The sequence below is a fragment of the Phascolarctos cinereus genome, unplaced genomic scaffold, assembly GCF_003287225.1.
Source record: "Phascolarctos cinereus isolate Bilbo 61053 unplaced genomic scaffold, phaCin_HiC Scaffold_5;HRSCAF=322, whole genome shotgun sequence".
Taxonomy (NCBI): domain Eukaryota; kingdom Metazoa; phylum Chordata; class Mammalia; order Diprotodontia; family Phascolarctidae; genus Phascolarctos; species Phascolarctos cinereus.
In genome coordinates, this window is record NW_027555958.1 from 323424121 (window position 1) to 323442548 (window position 18428).

At 47.3% G+C, this 18428-nt stretch overlaps 3 protein-coding genes across 10 annotated transcripts; 2 read left to right on the forward strand and 1 right to left on the reverse strand.

The window, feature by feature from the left end:
• Positions 1 to 352: 352 nt before the first annotated feature.
• EFNA1 (ephrin A1) lies at positions 353 to 10319 on the forward strand. Its single transcript, XM_020991968.2, has 5 exons — positions 353 to 617; positions 4718 to 5013; positions 5848 to 5913; positions 6498 to 6551; positions 6984 to 10319. The coding sequence occupies exons 1-5, from the start codon at positions 526 to 528 to the stop codon at positions 7094 to 7096; spliced, it is 621 nt and encodes a 206-aa protein (XP_020847627.1). The 5' UTR covers positions 353 to 525; the 3' UTR covers positions 7097 to 10319.
• Positions 10320 to 10717: 398 nt separating this feature from the next.
• SLC50A1 (solute carrier family 50 member 1) lies at positions 10718 to 13525 on the forward strand. 8 transcript variants are annotated; one of them, XM_020991996.2, is made up of 6 exons: positions 10838 to 10858; positions 11428 to 11505; positions 11669 to 11792; positions 12347 to 12508; positions 12933 to 13052; positions 13136 to 13525. In XM_020991996.2, exons 2-6 carry the CDS (start codon positions 11444 to 11446, stop codon positions 13235 to 13237), a joined length of 570 nt encoding a protein of 189 aa, XP_020847655.1. In that variant the 5' UTR covers positions 10838 to 10858; positions 11428 to 11443; the 3' UTR covers positions 13238 to 13525. The 8 variants fall into 8 exon arrangements, with proteins under 8 accessions (XP_020847652.1, XP_020847655.1, XP_020847657.1 ...); XM_020991991.2 differs by lacking the exon at positions 10838 to 10858 and adding an exon at positions 10921 to 11074; XM_020991994.2 differs by lacking the exon at positions 10838 to 10858 and adding an exon at positions 10981 to 11181.
• Positions 13526 to 14626: 1101 nt separating this feature from the next.
• DPM3 (dolichyl-phosphate mannosyltransferase subunit 3, regulatory) lies at positions 14627 to 15280 on the reverse strand. Its single transcript, XM_020991420.2, has 2 exons — positions 15178 to 15280; positions 14627 to 15022 (listed from the first exon to the last, which is right to left on the reverse strand). Exon 2 carries the CDS (start codon positions 15015 to 15017, stop codon positions 14739 to 14741), a length of 279 nt encoding a protein of 92 aa, XP_020847079.1. The 5' UTR covers positions 15018 to 15022; positions 15178 to 15280; the 3' UTR covers positions 14627 to 14738.
• Between the last annotated feature and the right edge of the window lie 3148 nt (positions 15281 to 18428).

The following is an 18428-nucleotide window of genomic DNA, read 5'->3' on the forward strand; positions in this document are numbered from 1 at the left end:
TCTCTCTCTCTCACACACACACACACACACACACACACACACACACACACACACCCAAGCATTTACCATTGAGATAGTCACACACACCAAGATTTATGCAGACACACAAACGCAGAAATACAAGGTACAAATCCACAAAGACATAATAAGCAAATATTGAAACATTCGGAGGCATACCATTTCCTTTAGTGACCCTCACATCCCGCCGCGCCCCCCCTCCCCCACATACACAGGCGCTCGCGGGCTCTACTCAGGTTTCTCCCTTCCCTACCCCCCTGGACAGGAGCGCGGGGCGGGGCGGGGTTGGGCAGGGGCGGGGCGGGGTGTCTGGGGCGGTGTCGGCCCCAAAAGGCGGAGCCGTGGGGCTAAGAGGCCAGAGTTGTTAGCGCGTTCCCGGGCTGCAGCCGCAGAAAAGAATCAGAGCTCCCGACGGACTCTATAAGAGATATCCGCACACTCACACTCTCCAAACCCGACCCGACCTGGCCCAGTGTGGCACGGCCCGGCCCGGCTAGGCGCCGCGTTATGGAGTTACTGTGGGTTCCCCTCTTGGGCTTGTGTTGCAGTTTGGCCTCCGCTGACCGACACACCGTCTTCTGGAACAGCTCAAACCCCAAGTAAGCTTCCCCAGCCTTCCCCCCCAATTCCTGGTACTTGGACACCTTAACTGACATTGCCCAGGCAGATGCAACTGCAGAGAATCCACAGCTGTTCTCCCCGTTTCGGGGAGTTTTGTTAGAGGCATAATTTTGTGAACCTTTCTCCTCTTATACCCCTTCAGGGAGCAGCCCTCTCTCCCTCCCTCCCACCCCCCATAACCTGGCTTTTCCTGTTTTCCCTAGCCTATGAGTACCCCCAAGACTTTATAAAGCCAGTGAGTCTACAGTTCTAGACAACCCACTCCCTAGGCTAACAGTCACAAATCCTCCTCGTGGAATGATAACCCTCATGCCCAATCCTTGCTCTGTGCATGGATAGTACTTTTGGACCCTCTAGACAAATACTCCCAGAATCCTTTCTTGTAAATTAGATGCTTTCCCTGAAACCTGGCACAAATCAGTTTGTTGTCACAGAGGAAAGTGTTCTCTGCTCAGGGTGGGCTGGGACTGTGGCCAAAATGGGGCATATACCATCTACTGAGACCTGAAACGGGGTGTGAGTGGTATACATTGAATTCAGGTTGGGCAAAGATTGGTGGGCTTTTGTTTTGCAGAGTTAGAATCAGGGAGAACACCTAGGAAGAGAGGTTGCTGAAGGGTACAGATGAGGTAGGGAGGGAAAGAGACAGGCACTAATATCAGGAAGGAGTTAAAATGGGTGGGAAGGAGTTAATTTTTCTCGGGACTGGTTTGAAGCTAGGAGGCAAATGGTACTGGGAGGGACAGGAGACAGTGTCAGCTTCTTTGTTCCTGCCTGAGAGTCCTTAAAAATTGTGGGAACTGTTTTGGGGGGAGTATTAGAAAGGTGGAGGGCAGGGAACAGAGAACTAGGCATAAGCTGGGGCTACTGTTTCTAGAATTTGGCCAATGCTTTAAGTTCCATGCCCTTCAACACAGCCTGTTTCCTCCAATCCTGTATTATGGGGAGGAGGGAGGTCCCTAGCCTGTTGTCATCCCAGAAGGGCAATGCCCTCTTGCCCAGGGCCACTTACTGAGCCTGCCCTTTCCCTTCTTCCTTTCCCAGGATTTACTCTCCTGACCTGGTCTTGCCACGGTGGGAGAGTACAAAATCCTTGTTTATGCCCAATGCCAGGTACTGGGGGGAGGGGGAGCAGGAAACCATTAGCAGGGAGGGGGGGAGCCCTGGCCTCTTCCGTTCCCAAGTTCCCAGGTTTCCTCTCTTTCAGGAAGGAGCCTCTTCCTTGCCAACCTCCCCTCTTTCTCCTCCCCCACTTCCCAGAAGGAGAGTAATAGTGAAATCAGAGACTTTCCCAATCCAGGGAGAGTGAGTGAGGGGTATCCCAGTCAAGCCAAGCCTCTGCCCCTGTCCACCTCACCTGTAAGATCGAACATATTAAACCGGATTCTAGACCAGAGAGTAGGCCCAGAGGAAGTGAGAGCAGGCTGGTGTTGAAACTGGGTCCAGCTTGGAACAAGCTGAGATATTTATGAGAGATGGCTAATCAAGAGGCTTATATTGGTGATTAATGGTAGTGGGCAGCAGTTTCCAAGCCTACTTGCAGGAACAGTGTTGGAAAGAAGCAAAGCCTTGATCTGAAGTGGGCACATGTTTCTTTGGCTTTTCACAGGGAACTGAAGCCCTGTTGTGCAAGCTTACACAGGCTTGTCCCTTTGCTTTTGGGGGTTCCCAAGGATGTATGGACAATTTGACTACCACCAGGGTTCTTAAGCAGAGAACAGTCACCTTGGCACATCTTACAGGCTCTGGGGGGCGCTGGGGCTGGGGCTAGTGGTGGAGGCAGTGAGGGAGTGAGTCAGTGCTCGTCATGGGGAGAGGGAGAGAGACGCCAGCCCCAGAGCTGAAATACCTGTTCTGAAATGGCTTCTATGTTTATCTCTCCAGAGAGGAATTTTAAAAGCCTCTCTCTCTCTTTCTTCCCTGAGGTGGGGGAAGGGCCTGGGAATGCCCAGTCTGGTTGCAGGCATGGCCCTGATGGACAAGCTCATGCCTAGTCTTGGATGTTGGGTGGTGCTAGGCACCCATGCTCCATGTGACAGGCATCTGGTGTCCACTTAAATCTCTTTGTCAACCCTGGCCCAATCCCCCTGATGTCATTGATTCTGTTCAAGTAGGCAAACAAGGCTGCTGCCCCTCATCCAGTTCTGGTGGTGGCTACGAACATTTTGGAAATCTAACCAGTTTGAGATGGCTACTCTTCCCACTGGGACCCCACCTGGCCTGGAGCCAGGTGTCTGTGAGAGGAGGGGCAAGTGGGCAGTCAGGCTGGAGCCTGGAAAGCCTGGGGGCAAATGTGGGGAGGGGGAGAGGGGAGATAGAGAGACCAGTTCTTCCTAGGAAGGAAGCTGAGGGGGCTGCAGCTAATCAGAGAACTCCAGCATTTCTGGAATTCTCAGGAAGCTAAAAGTATGGATTTCAGGCACTAGGGTATACAGGATTAGGAAAACATGGAGAGTTGTGGGTGGGAAGGATTGATTGGGAGGAATTTTGGAAAAGAGCTAGAGAAGGAAGAGAGGAGAGGTGTGGGAATGAGATAGCTTAGATTTAAATGGCTTTGAGGAGCTTTTGAGATAGCAGGGTGAGTTGGTGAAGGTGATTTGGGGAGGTAGTGTAGATTGAAAAGGCTGAAGAAGACAGATCTGAGCCAGAGTTGGGAGGACATGGGATACTGGTGAGAGAGCCTTATTTGTTGGGTCAGGTAGACATTTGTGAGGATTAGAACTGAACTAGAGACAGGGCTGCAATCACACTAGAGCACTTGGGGAATTTCAGGGGCCAACTAGAAGAAACCATCTTGCAGTTATTTAACATTTGTAGGTGTGCCATAACGATTTCAGGGTACCATTGGTCCACATACCTAATCAATCTCTCTCTCTGCATCTCTCTTCTCCTCCCCCGCCTCCTCTCTATCTTCTCTTCCTCTTTCTTCTCTTCACTTATGTCTCTCTCTCACTCTCTCTCTCTCTATCCCTCTCTCCCTTCCTCCCTTTTCCTCCTTCTCTCTCTCTCTCCTATCCGTCTATCCATCTTTCTACCTATCATACAGAAGAATAGTGTACAGAATGTGAAGGTAATGGGTGTCTATCAGTAGGATTGTGGTGCAAGTGTTAGTGTAGATTTGGGGGAAGATTTGAAAGCTGATGGGGAGATAAAAGAGAGGATAGGGAAAAAGCAGAAATGAAAATCTTGTGATCTTGATCATTTTGGTGTCCTGGATTCCTTTGGCAGTCTGGCAAACTTTATGGATCCCTTCTCTGAGTAATATTTTCAAATACATGAAATAGATTATATGATATTGCAAAGGAAGTCAGTTGTATTGATATACAGTTATCAAAATATTAAAAATAGAAATTCATGAACCATATGTTAAAAATCTCTATACTGAGGGGACAGGTACATAGCATGGTGGATAGAATGTGGGGCCTGGAGTCAGGAAGACTCATCTTGGTGAGTTCAAATCCAGACTCAGATACTTACTAGCTGTGTGACCCTGGGCAAGTCATTTAACCCTGTTTGCCTCAGTTTCCTCATCTGTAAAATGAACTGGAGAAGGAAAGAGCAAACCCCTCTAGTGTCTTTGCCAAGAAAACCCCAAATGGGGATACAAAGAGTTAGACATGACTGAGCAACCACAACAACATTGAGAGGCTGATATTTGGAAATTTAATGGAGAGATATTCAGGGGATGAAAGTAGCATTTAGAGTTTTGTTTTCATGGTGAGATTTAGGGGACAAAAGCAACATTTAGAGCTTTCTTGATGATATTTTTTAGGGCAAGGTATAAAACTGAGGAGGAGACATTTAACTGAGATAATAGAGCTACAATAACATAATAGATAAAATGTAAAAGTTCAATAATAACGAAATAGTATATAAAATCAGAATGCTTTCCCTCCCACTGGAGGTCTTGAGGCCGAGGTTGGATATCCACTTGTTGGGTGTGTTGTAGAAGGAATTCTTTGAGGAATGATCGTAGATTGGACCACATGGCTAATAATGATCCTTTCTACTCTATGATTTTGTTACTGGATTCAAGCTGACCCCCCCCCCCCTTTTATTTCCTTTGCTCTGTGTGCAGGTTTCAGAGTGAAGACTACACAGTCCACGTCCGACTGAATGATTACTTAGACATCATCTGTCCACATTACGAAGATGAATCCGTGGCCCCAGATGCCATGGAGCGTTATACACTGTATCTGGTAGAGCATGAGGAATACCAACTGTGCCAGCCACAGTCCAAGGAGCAGGTGCGATGGCAGTGCAACCAGCCCAATGCCCGGCATGGTCCTGAGAAGCTATCTGAAAAGTTCCAACGTTTTACCCCCTTTACCCTGGGAAAGGAGTTCAAAGAGGGACACAGCTACTACTATATTTGTGAGTCAATGGGCATATTGGGCATGGGATGAACGTAGCGTGGGAAAGCAATGAACATGAGGCAGAAGAGCTCTGGGGAAGGAGGGTTTGGCTAGAGCACATGGAGTACTCTGACCAGGATAGGAATGGGCTGGGCAGCCAGGAACCGAGAGTCTAGGCCCACTTACTGGGGCTAAACTTTTCAAAAGTTGCTCAGATTCTACTCTTCAGGCATCAGGGGTCAGGGGTTCCCTAAACCAAACACTTACACCAGAGGAGCAACTCAATCTGCCCACCTTAGACTACACTGGATCAAAGGAACATTTTATGAGTCTAGGGTGTCTGATACACATAAAACAGGAAAACAAAAATAATTTCACCAACACAACAAAGCAAGGTAGATATTCCAATCTCAGGAGAAACCAATCACAATACATACCTGAGCATGTTTTAGGGATACTTTGCTTGGTCTCCCTATTTCTTTTCTCCCTCCCTTGCCAGATCAGACGGACAGCTAGGGAGATTGACAGCACTTCTTATTTCAGTGACCCATCTCCTTAAAGCTTTATGACAGTTTATGTTTCTCACATCCCTACTTTTCCTTATTTGGGGAGTTGGTTTCCAGGATATGAGGCTGGAGACTCAGGAGGACATATACAGATCATTGATACCCAGGCACCTTCATCCATTAAGGAAACCATTAATGTCCAAATATCATCAACAGTCTTAGAAATGCATTTCCTTAGAAACATTAAGAAAGCCAGAAGCTAAGAAAAACAGAAGACAAATGGGTAGAACCAGGATTTTCCCTTGAAAGGGGGCCCCTTCTCACCACAATATGGGTGTCTTTTGCAGCCAAACCCATCCATCACCATGGAGACCAGTGCCTGAAATTGAAAGTGACTGTCGATGGCAAAATCAGTGAGTATGTGGGTTATTTGTGTCAATTCTGCTGGCCACCCTTCAGCATCACACCATGATGGGCCTCATGACCTAAGGATAGGAGGCAAAGTGGAAAGAGGCATTGAATTTATAGTAAGAGGCTTGGTTTTGAGTCCTGATTTGTTTACTTAGCTGCCTATGAGACACTGGACATATACAACCTTCCTGAGCCTCACTTTACTCAACTGAGAAATGAAGGGGTTGAACATGATTCTCCAAATTTGAAGGTCTAGACCAGCAATTGGGAACCTGTGGCCTGGAGGCCACGTGTGATCTTCTCGGTCCTCAGGTGTGGCCTTTTGACTGAATTCATGTTTTATAGAACAAATCCTTTTATTAATGGATTTGTTCTGTGAAGTTTGGATTAAGTCAAAGGGCTGCACTTGAGGACTTAGAGGACCACATGTGGCCTCGAGGCTATACGTTCCCCACCCCTGGGACTCTAGATCATAGGACCTAGAGTGGTGGTGGGGATAGAAGTCTCCTGTGGCTGCCCAGCTTGTTCAGAATGGAGATTTTCCCCTCTATCTGCCCTCTCATTCTCCTTTCTTAATATCTTCCAGCTCACAGCCCACAGGTGGACGCCAATCCACAGAATGAGAATCAGTTTTCCTCAGGTGGGTAACAGACCCTAACTAGAAACGGGTGGGGTGGGGCAGAAGAGGGAGGATAGGAGATAGGAGAGTTAGGGTACTGGGGAGTTCCACACTCGACATGAGCTGGTGGTCTTGACTGCATTGGGATTTGGTGATGAGATGACAGAGCAATGGAACAAGCATCTCTACAGTAGCTGTGTGCTTTCTCACTAAAGGGGTGGGGGTACCTCTTCCGTGCTTCCTGAGACAATTTGATCTAGTGGAAAGAAGCCCTGGATTTGGAGTCAAAGGATCTGGGTTCAAATTCCAGATCTGCTTTTCCTATCAGGAAAAGGCATTTCCCTTCTCTCATGTCTCAGTTTCCCTCATCTGTAAAATAAGGGGATTGGATTAGATAATTTCTAGGACCTATACCATCCCTGAATCTATGATTTATTCTTTTCTTCTTTCCAGATGATGCAAATGTCCAGGTCCTGCATAGTGTTGGACACAGTGCTGCCCCTCGGACCTTTCCAATTGCCTGGGTTGTGCTGCTTCTGCCCCTCATACTGCTTCATACCCCCTGAGGGTGGGCATCAAACCCAGCTTTTGAAGACTAGAACTGGGCTGGGGAAGGAGGGGGTAACGGCCGCTTTCCAAGGGAGAAAACTGGAATCCTCTGCCCAAGGAACTCCATCCAGCGTAGTACAAACCTGCCACCCTGGTGGCATGGGTCAGTATTAGGGGTGCCAGGAAAGATTGGCAGTGCCAACTTGTCCCTTGCCCCCATGGTTGGGAGGACACAGCTCTCTTCATTCCTCCTGTTTTGCCAAAGATCAAAAACCTGAAATTAACTAAGGGCAGCTGCTCCTCTTAGAAGTGGGGAGCTTATGGATGGACTCTGGGCATGGAATGGTCATGCCCTCTGTGGAAGACCCAGGAGTGCCCAAGACGGAACTCTAAAGGAGTAGAAAGAGAAACTGAACTTTTCATGTGGGAAGGGGAGGATGGGGAGAAGAAAGCACTTCGTGTGCACTCAGGGTCTGCCTTCCCTACACACTCACATACAATTCCATCTGTAATGCCATATTGGCAAAAGGTTACAGCCTGGGCTCTCCTAATTCAGAGCCACCCCTCAGGGGGCTATCTCAGAGCAAAGCCAGGCAGACAAGGAGGGGCAGTGCCCCAACATGTGCTGTGTATAAGGGCGGTGCCCATTGTATATATATTTGTATGTAAAATCTCTCCCTGGAGAGATTTCTACAACTAAAGTTGTTGTTTTTACACAAGTGCTCTTTGTCAGAATGAAATTGTGTGTTACATGTTTTTGGACTTCCTCTGCCCCATCAGTGCACAGGTCGGAGACCCTGCCAGGCTACTTCTCTGTCCACATGGAACCATCTTTCTCCTTGCCTGAATGTTTAGAAGACTCTCCTCTTCTGGGAGCAATATATACTGTGGTGAAAAGGACGGTGGATGTAGAATTGGGTGATAGGAGGCTAAATCTTGGTCCTGTTACTTACTAGCTTGATGGGAAAATCATTCAACCACTCTGTTCTTTTTTTTTTTTTTGGCTAGGCAATGGGGTTAAGTGACTTGCCCAGGATCACACGGCTAGTAAGTGTTATGTGTCTGAGGCTGGATTTGAGCTCAGGTCCTCCTGAATCCAGAGCCAGTGCTCTATCCACTGTGCCACCTAGCTGTCCCCATTCAACCACTCTGGACCTCATTTTCCCTTCTGTAAAAGAAGGCAGCTGAGTCATCTGATCTTTTTGTTGTTGTTGTTGTTATATTTTAAGTTCTGAATTGTCTCCCTCCCTCCCCACCCCACACTAGAGAAAGCCACCATTTGACACAGATTATATGTGTGTCTGTAGTGGCACACATACACACACAAATCTGTTTAGCAATTCTTTCTCTGGAAGTGGATAGTATCTTCCTTCAAAGGTCCTTTCTAATTGGTTTGAGTATTTATAATACTCAGAATAATTTAGTCATTCAGTTGTTCTTTGAACAATATTGCTGTTACTGTATTCAATGCTCTGCTCAATTTACTCTTCATTTTTTCATTCAAGTCTTTCCATATTTTTTCTGAAGTCAACCAACTTATCATTTCTTACAGCACAGTAGTATTCCTTCACATTCATATAGCACAACTAGTTTGCTATTCCCAATTGATGGGCATCCCCTCAATTTCCAGTTCTTTGCCACCACTGAGTCATCTGATCTTGAAAGCCCCCTTCAGTTCCATGTCTGTGATTGCTATGTATTTATTTATCCATTTATAGGTGCTAAGAAAGAAGTTAGTGCCTCTCCCCATTTGCCTTGCCTACCATCATCTCCTCAATTTTCTCTTCTGTAAGATGGAGACCAGGATACTTCTGGCTCCAACCTTCTATGATTGTAGTATTTCCATCCATAATCAAGAAGCTCTTGATGTCCAGCCTCTTGTTCCTTCTATACCCCAGCTCTTGTTTCATTCTCCAGACGAGTAGGAGCTCAGCACACTCTTTGAGTCACCCTTCCTGAATTCCCAGCCCTTTTTTGAGGCAATTTTCTCTGTTGCCCTCCTGAAGCAAAAAGGGACTTTTCCTAGGCCTTCCTCCCTTTCCCTCTAGATACTGGGGTATGGTTGGTCAGAATCCTTGGATTTATGGGTTCAGGTGCTCAAACTGCCTGGGGTCTTGGTCTGGGCAGGGAAAGGGTGAGTCAGCTGTGGCACAGGGGCAGTGCCAGCACTATGGTATGTGGGTGATACCCCACATCTCTACTACAAAGACCGTGTGGGAGGTGGAAAGAGAATTCCAAATGCAGCAGACTCACTTGCACACTGTAGGTACCTCATACATGTTTTTGATTTGATTTCGGTTACTCTGTTATTGTATGGTGTGTCAGTTCTGGTGTGGACCCCTCCACCTATGCAGATCACAGATCAGCAACTAATCTGTAATTTCTGTTCCTAGTTGCCTCAGAATCAGTCCACAATCATAAGGCTGGCATGTCAGAGCCAGTATTTCAACCCAGGTTTTCCTGATTTCCCCCACAACCAGACTCCCCAATCTATTACTCCCCTCTAAGCACTCCAAACTGGCCTTACTATTCACCCCTCCATTTCACACTCCTATCTCCAGCCTCAAAGTCTGAGGCATGGCTGTTCCCGTGTCTGGAATGCACACACTCTTAATCTACATACCTTAGATTCCTTTACAAGGGGTTAACTCAAGTACCCACTCCTATGTGAGGCCTTGCCTAGTCCCTACAGCTGCTGGTGCCTTCTTCTTACCTCCCTACCTCTACACACACACACTCAAAGCTAACAGATTTGTGAAGCACTTAGCGCAGTGCCTGGAATGCAGTAGATGCTTAATAAATGCTTGTTCTTTTCCCTCATATTTATTTGGTATATACTTTCCACATGCCTATATATGTATGTGTTTCCTGGAGAAAATGTAAGCTCCTTAAGGAATGAAATTATTTCATATTTTTTTGTCTGCCGCCAGTGCCTAGCACAGTGCTTATTGGCAGTCCATCAGTCATCAGTTGTCTGACTCTTCATGGCCCTGTGGACCATAGCATGCCAATATTGTCCATTGGATTTTCTTGTCAGAGATGCTTGAATGGTTTACTATTTCCTTCGCCAGCAGTTTAAGTCAAACAGGTTAAATAACTTGTATGGGTTAAAAACTATCTGTGGCTGCATTTGAACTCAGATCTTCCTGACCTGGGGTCTCTATCCACGGAGCCATGTAAGTGCCTCACACATATGTGCCTGGCATGTAAGAACCTAATAAATGCTTATTGATTAATTGATCCAAGGCCCACTCCTCTATCTTAACTGTCTCAAGGGATGTAGACTGCAATATGTGTGACCACGGGCAAGTAACATCCCTTCTCTCATATTCAATTAGCCTATCTGTAAAATGGGGATAATACTTGGAGGACCCACCTCCCAGGGCAGTGGTGAGAAATCAGACGAGATAATGTCTGTAATACACTTTTCAGCCCTTCAATCTCTGCAAACGCCTGCCTTTATTATTACTGCACACCTGCCACGTGGGAAGCCTTGTGCTTGGGCCTGAAAGGTTGGCACTTCCTGGTCTGGCCTGCCCGGGGGAGGGGGGGCAAAGTGTTCAGGGAAATGATCCCACGAGTGGGTGGGAGAAAGGCGAGGTCTCTACAGCTGGGTGTCAAATCGATCAACAAACATTCGTGGAACTCTTGCTATGTCCGTGCAAGGCACTGTGGGAAGCCCGTGTTCCCGGAGCTCTAGCCGTTGGGAAAAAGGCTGGCGCAGGCGGAGAAAACGCGGCCGGCCCAGGCACGTCCAGGAAGCGCAAGGCGGTGAGCAGGTCAGCCTCGGCATTCGGAAAAGGGGCGGGGCCACGTTTGCGGCGGGTCCTACTGGGGCGGAGCCTGGGGTTGGGGGCGGGGCTCTGAGGACCAGGGAGCGAGGCCCGAGAGTTCAGGCCTCTGGCTGGGGCCGAGATGGAGTCTGCGGCCACTGCGGACACGCTCCTCGCTGGAGCCTGCGTGCTTTTCACCCTCTGCATGTTTTCTGCCGGCCTGTGAGAACCGAACCGGGTCTGGGGGCTGGAACCTAGAAGGCCTCAAGGGGGAAGTGAAGCCAGGGATGAGGCCCCAGGTCTGGGAACTTAGAGCCCCAAGTTCAAGTGTACGTCCATGTCCATGACCATGACCACGACCACAACCGCGTTGTGGTGGGCTCTGTTGGGTCTGGGGGAGGGGAAGGGGGAGGGGGAGGAGTTAAGGGACTTGGGGGCGGAGCCCAGAGAAGAAATGAGCCCGAAAGGTGAGGGTTTGAGCCTGGTCCCAGCAGGTCCCAGAAGGTGAGGGTCCCACCCTGGTCCCAGCCCAGCCCCAGCCCAGCATCCTTCCTAACCCTCCGATTTCCTTACAGCTCGGACCTCCGGCACATGCAGACCACCCGGAGTGTGAACAATATCCAGTTCCTGCCCTTTCTCACCACAGATGTCAAGTGAGGCTGGTTGGGGAGAGGTCTCTGCAAGACTTTGGGGAGGAGAGGGAGAAAAGAGGGAGGGAAAGCTTCCAGCTTCTGGCCTCTGGAGTGCTGGGGCTAAATCAGCCTCTCTCTCTTTTACTCCTTCGGGGACTTAACCCATCGGCCACCTCGCGTGCAGCAACCTAAGCTGGCTGAGTTACGGGCTCCTCAAGGGAGATAAGACGCTCATCGTGGTGAACGCAGTGGGAGCCTTTCTCCAGACCCTCTATATGCTGACCTATCTCCACTACTGTCCCCGAAAGGTAGAGGCCAATCCCATCCCTCAGCCTCTGAGGCCCTGCTGGAGTACTGCCACGTCAGCCACGCAATGTCAACATTTCCTCGAATTCTCCTTTGGCCTAATATTGCCACCTTTTCCTGGAGGGCTATCTTAGCTGGGCTCCCTTCTTTCAGAAAGCCTTCCTGTATTGTATTCTCCTCTCCCCTCAGGGTCTGATGCCTAACAGTATTCCACAGTTATTGAATTGTTTAATTGAATTGCTTCATACTTCCTCAGCATCTATTAACCCCTAAATATCTGCAAGACTAGGTGGTTGTGGTAATGCAGATGAGAAATGTGGAAGAGGGGAATGTCTAGATGCTAATTATCTAGGACTCAGTCTAGTTGGCTTTTCCTTAACTGGTATACATGTGTGTACTCCCCATCCATCGGATTTGGGGGCTTCCTGCATGAGTCCTTCTGCAGGCTACCCCCCCCCCCCGCAAGAGACTAGGGCAGAAATGGAAACTTGGGGATTGCTGAGGTTTGGGTAACTGGCTGGGACTGCTATCACCCTGCTCTTCCTTTCCCCCACAGCGTACTGTCCTCTTGCAAACTGCTGCCCTGCTCGGTGTTCTCCTCCTGGGCTATAGCTACTTTCAACTCCTGGTGCCTGATTGGACCTCTCGGCTGAGGCAGCTGGGCCTCTTCTGTAGCATCTTCACCATCAGCATGTACCTGTCGCCCTTGGCTGACCTGGTGGGTTCAGTGTTAGGAAGGGGTCATGGACACTTGGGTGCTGGTGTTCTCTCTGAAAGGGAATAGGTGCTGGAGGAAAAGGAGTGAAGGTGGAGGACACTGGGTTTCAACAGCACAGAAATAGGGACGATGGGATTGTCAGCCCCTGTGAATTGGAGCAAGGTTCCTTCCTTTATCTGGCTTTCAGTTCTCTTATCTCTAAATTGAAGTCAGACTAGTCTGACAACTCTTCAAGCTCTAAAATTCTTTGATTTCCTATGAACTTTATTACTTGTTACACTGGAGGTTAAAGAGGGAGAGATCCCACCATCTATCTAGGTTTGGGGAGGAGAAAGTACTACCTTGAGTAGAGGCAGGGGGAAGGATGTGATGACCCTTCCTCTTGGGAGGGTGTGAAGGACGTTAATGACTTCCTTCCCTACAGGTCAAGATTATTCAGACCAAGTCCACTCAATGTTTGTCTTTCTCCCTCACTGTGGCTACCCTCCTTGCTTCTGCCTCCTGGACTCTCTATGGCTTCCGCCTCGGAGACCTCTACATTATGGTGAGCCAGCGTGGGGATAGTGGTGGGTATACAGAGTAGGAAACCAGGGCCCCACTTTATTGCAATTTCTTGTTTCCTCCTAGGTGCCCAACATACCAGGAATTCTCACTAGCCTCATATGCTTGGGACTTTTCTGGCAATACCGCCAGGTTCAAGAAAAGAGCTACAGCCTTCTTCAGACCTAAGGATGGTGGTGATGGGTATGCCATACCTATCCTTTCACCTGTCATCTTGGTGCCGACCTGTTGCCAAAGACTCTTCAGCTATACCTTGTTGCTCAAACTTCTTAGCCACAATGGGGTGGAGCAGAAGAGAAAGGAGCTTCTTTGAAAGCACAGGGACCAAAATTAGGGCTTTTGTTTGGGAGGAATGTTCATTTTCATTTTTTAGAGAGATTATTTTTTTAATGTGGGGTTGGGATAGTATTTAGTTCCATTCTGTGCCTTATAATAAACTATCACATACATACCCTTCCTCTGCAGTCCTCAGCCTGTTCTCTGTGGTTCCACTAAATTGGGTTGGGAAATAAGGAATTTATCTAGAGTCCAGGAAAGGGGGTGGTGGGTGGGAACATCAGAATTGAGAATTAAGGGAAGGTTTTAGAAAGTGAGAGGAGAGGAAGAAGATCTTAAAAGGAAGGCAGAGACTAGAGAAGTCAGATATGAAGCTAGACTTTCAGGATTTCCTGCAAGAATGAGGAGACATCTAAAGGGGTAGGGAAGACTGCAGGGGGTAATTTAATAGTCCCAGCCTGGAAAGTAATGAAAAAAGGAGAATCGTATTCCACTTGGACTATGCTATGAGGCCTTCTGGTGATTGATAGAAGGAACTCGGGAAAGTCTGTGGCTTAACATATCATGTCTCAATGCTGCAAAGGATCCATATCACTCTTTCCTTTGGTATAGATAGCAAACCATCCATTCCTGCTCTTATTCTAGAAAAATACTACCTAGAAGTTTGCAAAAGGCATTGGAGGCCCTCCTCTGGGCCTTTCAGCTTTTAATGGGTACAACACTTGTGCTACTCATCAATGTGAAATTAGAATAAATGGCCTTTGAGGTCCTTTCTAACTCTACATCTAATAGCCTGGGGAAAAGTTGGTGAATTTGGGTGGGGGAAATTACATTTTAATTTTCAGTAGCCTTTGGTTTCCTTTTGTAATCTTATGTATGTTACTTTATGTATTTAGAAAATTTTTCTGAGAACAGCCCATAGGCTTCACCAGAGTGCCCAGCAGGTCCATAACTCGGAAAAACTTTAAGAGCCCTGGCATCCCTCAATCTGAGCAAAGCAGCAATATTACATAGGGAAATTAGTTTTCTTAGTTCTGCCCCTCTCCATCTCCTGCAGTGTCTTCTCAGTCCCTCCCTCTCTCAGTGTCACCTCCAGGCTCCATCTGCCACAGTGTCCTCTCAGTCCCTCCCTTCTCTCACCCTTCATCTTCTGCAGTGTCCTCTCCCTCCCCAAGCCAACCTCTCTTCTCCAGTGTTTCCCCAACCTCTGTCCATATGCCTCACTCAGTCTTCCCTAGGCCCCCCCACTCCTCGGCCCCAAAAAAGTCCCAGTCAAAGAAATAAGAAAAAGAACATTTACTCTTAATTTAGCTAAAGAGGGGCGCTAGGGATGGCCTGGAGCTGGGTGCTTAGGAGGCAGCTGAGGATCTGGAAGCTTTGGGGCTTAAGAGGATCACAGGATGAGGCCCTTACTGGACAGATCAGCCTGGGCTTCCTGGATCTGCATGAACAGTTCTTGGGCAGCTTCCTCACAGTCATTGAAGTTGGCCAAGCGAAAACCCAGGGTGCCTAGAAGGTAGCTGCCCGCGGTGACCAGGAGGTAGACGGGCAAGGATAATATCACATCGTGGAATTTTTTACTATATCCCAGGTTGAGCAGATCCTGCACCAGACACAGCCAGATGAGCATCAGCACCAGCAGAGTGGACATCCACTTCTCCAGCCTGGTCATGGTCCCTGGTGGGGAGGAAGAGAGCGCGTGTTGTGAGCAGTGCAGCCGCCGGGAGTACAGAGCGCCCCTCTCCCCACTCCGTACGCCTCCCGCCTCTCGCCCCTGCTTTCCCTCCAGTTCCGCTCCCCAAGCCCTACCCCATAAGCCCCTTTCCCCTCACCTCGCAACTCTAACCGCGGGCAGGAAAGGAAATCCCCTTCCACAATTCTCTGCAGATGTTGCAGACCCAACCAGGAAAGGTGGGCCCTCGGCGCATGCGCCGCTACCCGTGACGCTTTATGGGAGTTGTAGTCTTTCACGGGGTTTCCGTGAGGCCTGCTGAGATGCGGTGCATAGCGCTCTCCTCCATCTCTGCCACTTTCCTTTACCTCGCTTCATTTCCAGTTTGGATGAAGGAGAGAGAGTACGGTTGGGTAGTTAGGGGTGAGATGACAGTGAGATGCTGTAAGCTGACCCTTTTCCGTATCCAAGGCAAAAGACTGATTCCCACCACCCCAAATGAATGAATGAAGAAATTAATGAATGAAGCAAACTTGAGCCTATAGGACAAAGCTTCTGCCCCTTCCTCCAAACATACTCACCTCTCACTTTGGAATGACTCATGGGGCACAGAGACACACCCCAGGACACCCCCCCCTTCCATTAAGCCCCTGGGCTCAAACATGTTAGATTCTTTGAGAGACACAAAGCTTAAATAAGACAGCCCACTCCTGCTCTGCTGCAGCTTATGGACTGGCATGATGTCATTTTGTTTTATGTATTTCTCATATATACATGTATGTATGTATGTATGTATGAATATATGTATGTGTATATGCATAAAACCTTACATGTTCTGGGGAGGACAACATGTACTATCTATCCATCCATATATACATATATGTGTGTGTGTGTGTGTGTGTGTGTGTGTATATATATATATATATATATATATACATACATACATGCACATACACATAAATATATGTAACTTGCACATATATATACATACATGCCTGCCTTCTCCTTTGCCGGATCCTCTTCCAGATCCATGCCCTGTGCAGGTGTCCTTCAGGGTTCTGTCCTGGGCCCTGTTCTCTTCTCCCTTTATAATACTTTACTTGGTGATCTCATTAGCCCCTGTGGATTTAATTGCCTATGCTGATGATTCTCAAATCTACCTTACCTGCCCTAGTCTTTCTTCTGACCTCCACTCTAACATCTCCAATTGCATTTCAGAAGTCTGGATGTCCAGTAGACATCTTAAATTCAATATGTCCAAATCAGAACTCATTAATCTTTCCCCTAATCTCTCCCTTCCTCTTACTATCCCTATTACTATAGAACTCAACACCATCCTCCCAGTCCCTCAGGTTGGCAACCTAAGACACCCATCCTGGATTCCTCAATATCTCCTCCCACCCTCACCCCATATCCAAGCTATTGCCAAGGACTGCTGATTTCACTTTTGCAGCATCTCTGGGTATATGCCCCCTTTTCTTCTTTGATATTGTTCCGCTCTGGTGTAGGCTCTCATCACCTCCTGCCTGAATTATTGCAATAGCCTGATGGTGGATCTGCCTGCCTCAAGTTTCTCCCCATTCCAATTTATCCTTCAATTATCTATTAAAGTGATTTTCCTGCAACAGAGATCTGATCACATCTCCCAACTCAAAAACCTCTACTCAGTAAACTCCGATGGTTCCCTGTTGCCTCCAAGATCAAATATAAAATCCTCTGCTTGACCTTCAAAGCCATTCATAATCTAGATCCTTCCCACCTTTCCAATCTTCTTAGACCTTACTCCCTGTCACAAACTCTTTGATCCAGTGATGCTAGTTTTCTGTCTGTTCCACAAACGAGATTCTCTATCTCTTGGACTCTTCATATCTTGACTCCGGGCATTCTTTCTGGTTGTCCCTAATGCCTGGAAAATTTCCTCTCCACCACTTCAACTACTGAAGTCCCAACTAAAATCCCGTCTTCTATGAGAAGCCTTCCCCAACTCCTCTTAGTTTCTGTGCCTTCCTTCTGTTAATTATTTATTATATATTGTTTGCTTTGTATATATTTGTTTGTACATTTTCTCCCTTGTTAAATTGTAAGTTCCTTGAGGACAAGGACTGCCTTTTGCCTCTTTTTTTATTCCCAGGACTTAGCACTGTACCCAGCACTTTTGAGGTGCTTAATAAATATTGATTGATTGGTTGATTGGAAAAGGCTGTAGAAACTCAAGGGCTCGGAAAGGCCTCAGATAAGACATGGTACTTGATCTGAGCTTTGAAAGGACCTATGGATTTTAAGAGGCTGAGGTGAGTAATTAAGTACTTTATACAGGAGAATCAAGAGGAGACAGAGTATCATAGCTTGAGAAGATGGTAGGATCAAAGAAGAATTTTTCTTCAAAGAGGAGGAGATGAAGGCAGGTTTGTAGACCGGAAGGTAGGATATTCAGATAGAGAATGATTAATGGGAGAGGGTGAATGATTTTGGGGAGCAATCTAATTTTGGGAGACAATGCAATCAAAGGTACAAGTCTAAGTGTTGGCCTCGATGAGGACAATCTCTTCGACAAAGACAAGAGTAAAGGCAGAGGGAATGCTACCTGATGGCTAGGGCCTTTAAAAATGTACAGGAGGGGAAAAGAGAGCACCCATGGAAAATGTTCTCTACTTTCCAATTTAATGAGAAGTTGAGGTATTCTGCTGAGAGAGCTAGCAGAGGGAGGCTGTGGGACTATATAAATGTCAGATATTATTAGTAGGGAGTATGACACACAAATGTAACTAACATAAAACCACATATTCTAACAGTGTGAGAAATGAATGCTATGTGAAGTCTAAGTGGAAGGAAGGTCATTACCGCCTGGGAGTGGAATAGCCAAAACCAGGATTCCTTTCAGCTCAATAAAATACGGATTGATTAAAGTTAAAGCTGAGTACCCACTGTGTCCTACATTATGCCACGAGCTATACACACCATTGTCTTCTTACAGTTGTCCATGTAATACTATGGATCGTTTAGGGCCTGGGGATTCAAATACTCAATTCCTATATATGGGTGTGTGTGCTTATGAGTACATAGGTTTGTAGGTGTGTATATAGAGATCATGTGTATATATGTATGCATATGCACATGCATGTAGGAATATGTGTGTACATATGTGCATGCGTGTGTGTGTGTGTGTGTGTGTGTATACACATGCTATAAAAGCCACTGGCAAGGAAATTAAAAGCAGTTGGCAAAGAGGTTCCCTGAGATCTCCAGATCTTCCTTCCAAAATCCTAAAAACCACTTTTATATTCCTCTTGACCAAATGGTCCCCAGCTGGGTGTCAAATCAATACACCTGAGGGCAAAGTCAACTTGCATCATCCCAGATCTGCACAGATAGCTTTTATGCCCACAACAATTCTGGCTAGTGGTTGTGGGA

Bases quoted from the DNA above. Each gene is read 5' to 3' on its own strand.
- EFNA1 (XM_020991968.2), top strand. From the start codon at position 526: ATGGAGTTACTGTGGGTTCCCCTCTTGGGCTTGTGTTGCAGTTTGGCC. The intron at 618-4,717 runs GTAAGCTTCCCC...CTCTGTGTGCAG, and splicing joins TGGAACAGCTCAAACCCCAA to GTTTCAGAGTGAAGACTACA. The intron at 6,552-6,983 runs GTGGGTAACAGA...TCTTCTTTCCAG, and splicing joins TGAGAATCAGTTTTCCTCAG to ATGATGCAAATGTCCAGGTC.
- SLC50A1 (XM_020991991.2), top strand. From the start codon at position 10,995: ATGGAGTCTGCGGCCACTGCGGACACGCTCCTCGCTGGAGCCTGCGTG. The intron at 11,075-11,427 runs GTGAGAACCGAA...ATTTCCTTACAG, and splicing joins TGCATGTTTTCTGCCGGCCT to CTCGGACCTCCGGCACATGC. The intron at 11,506-11,668 runs GTGAGGCTGGTT...CCTCGCGTGCAG, and splicing joins TTTCTCACCACAGATGTCAA to CAACCTAAGCTGGCTGAGTT.
- DPM3 (XM_020991420.2), bottom strand. From the start codon at position 15,017: ATGACCAGGCTGGAGAAGTGGATGTCCACTCTGCTGGTGCTGATGCTC.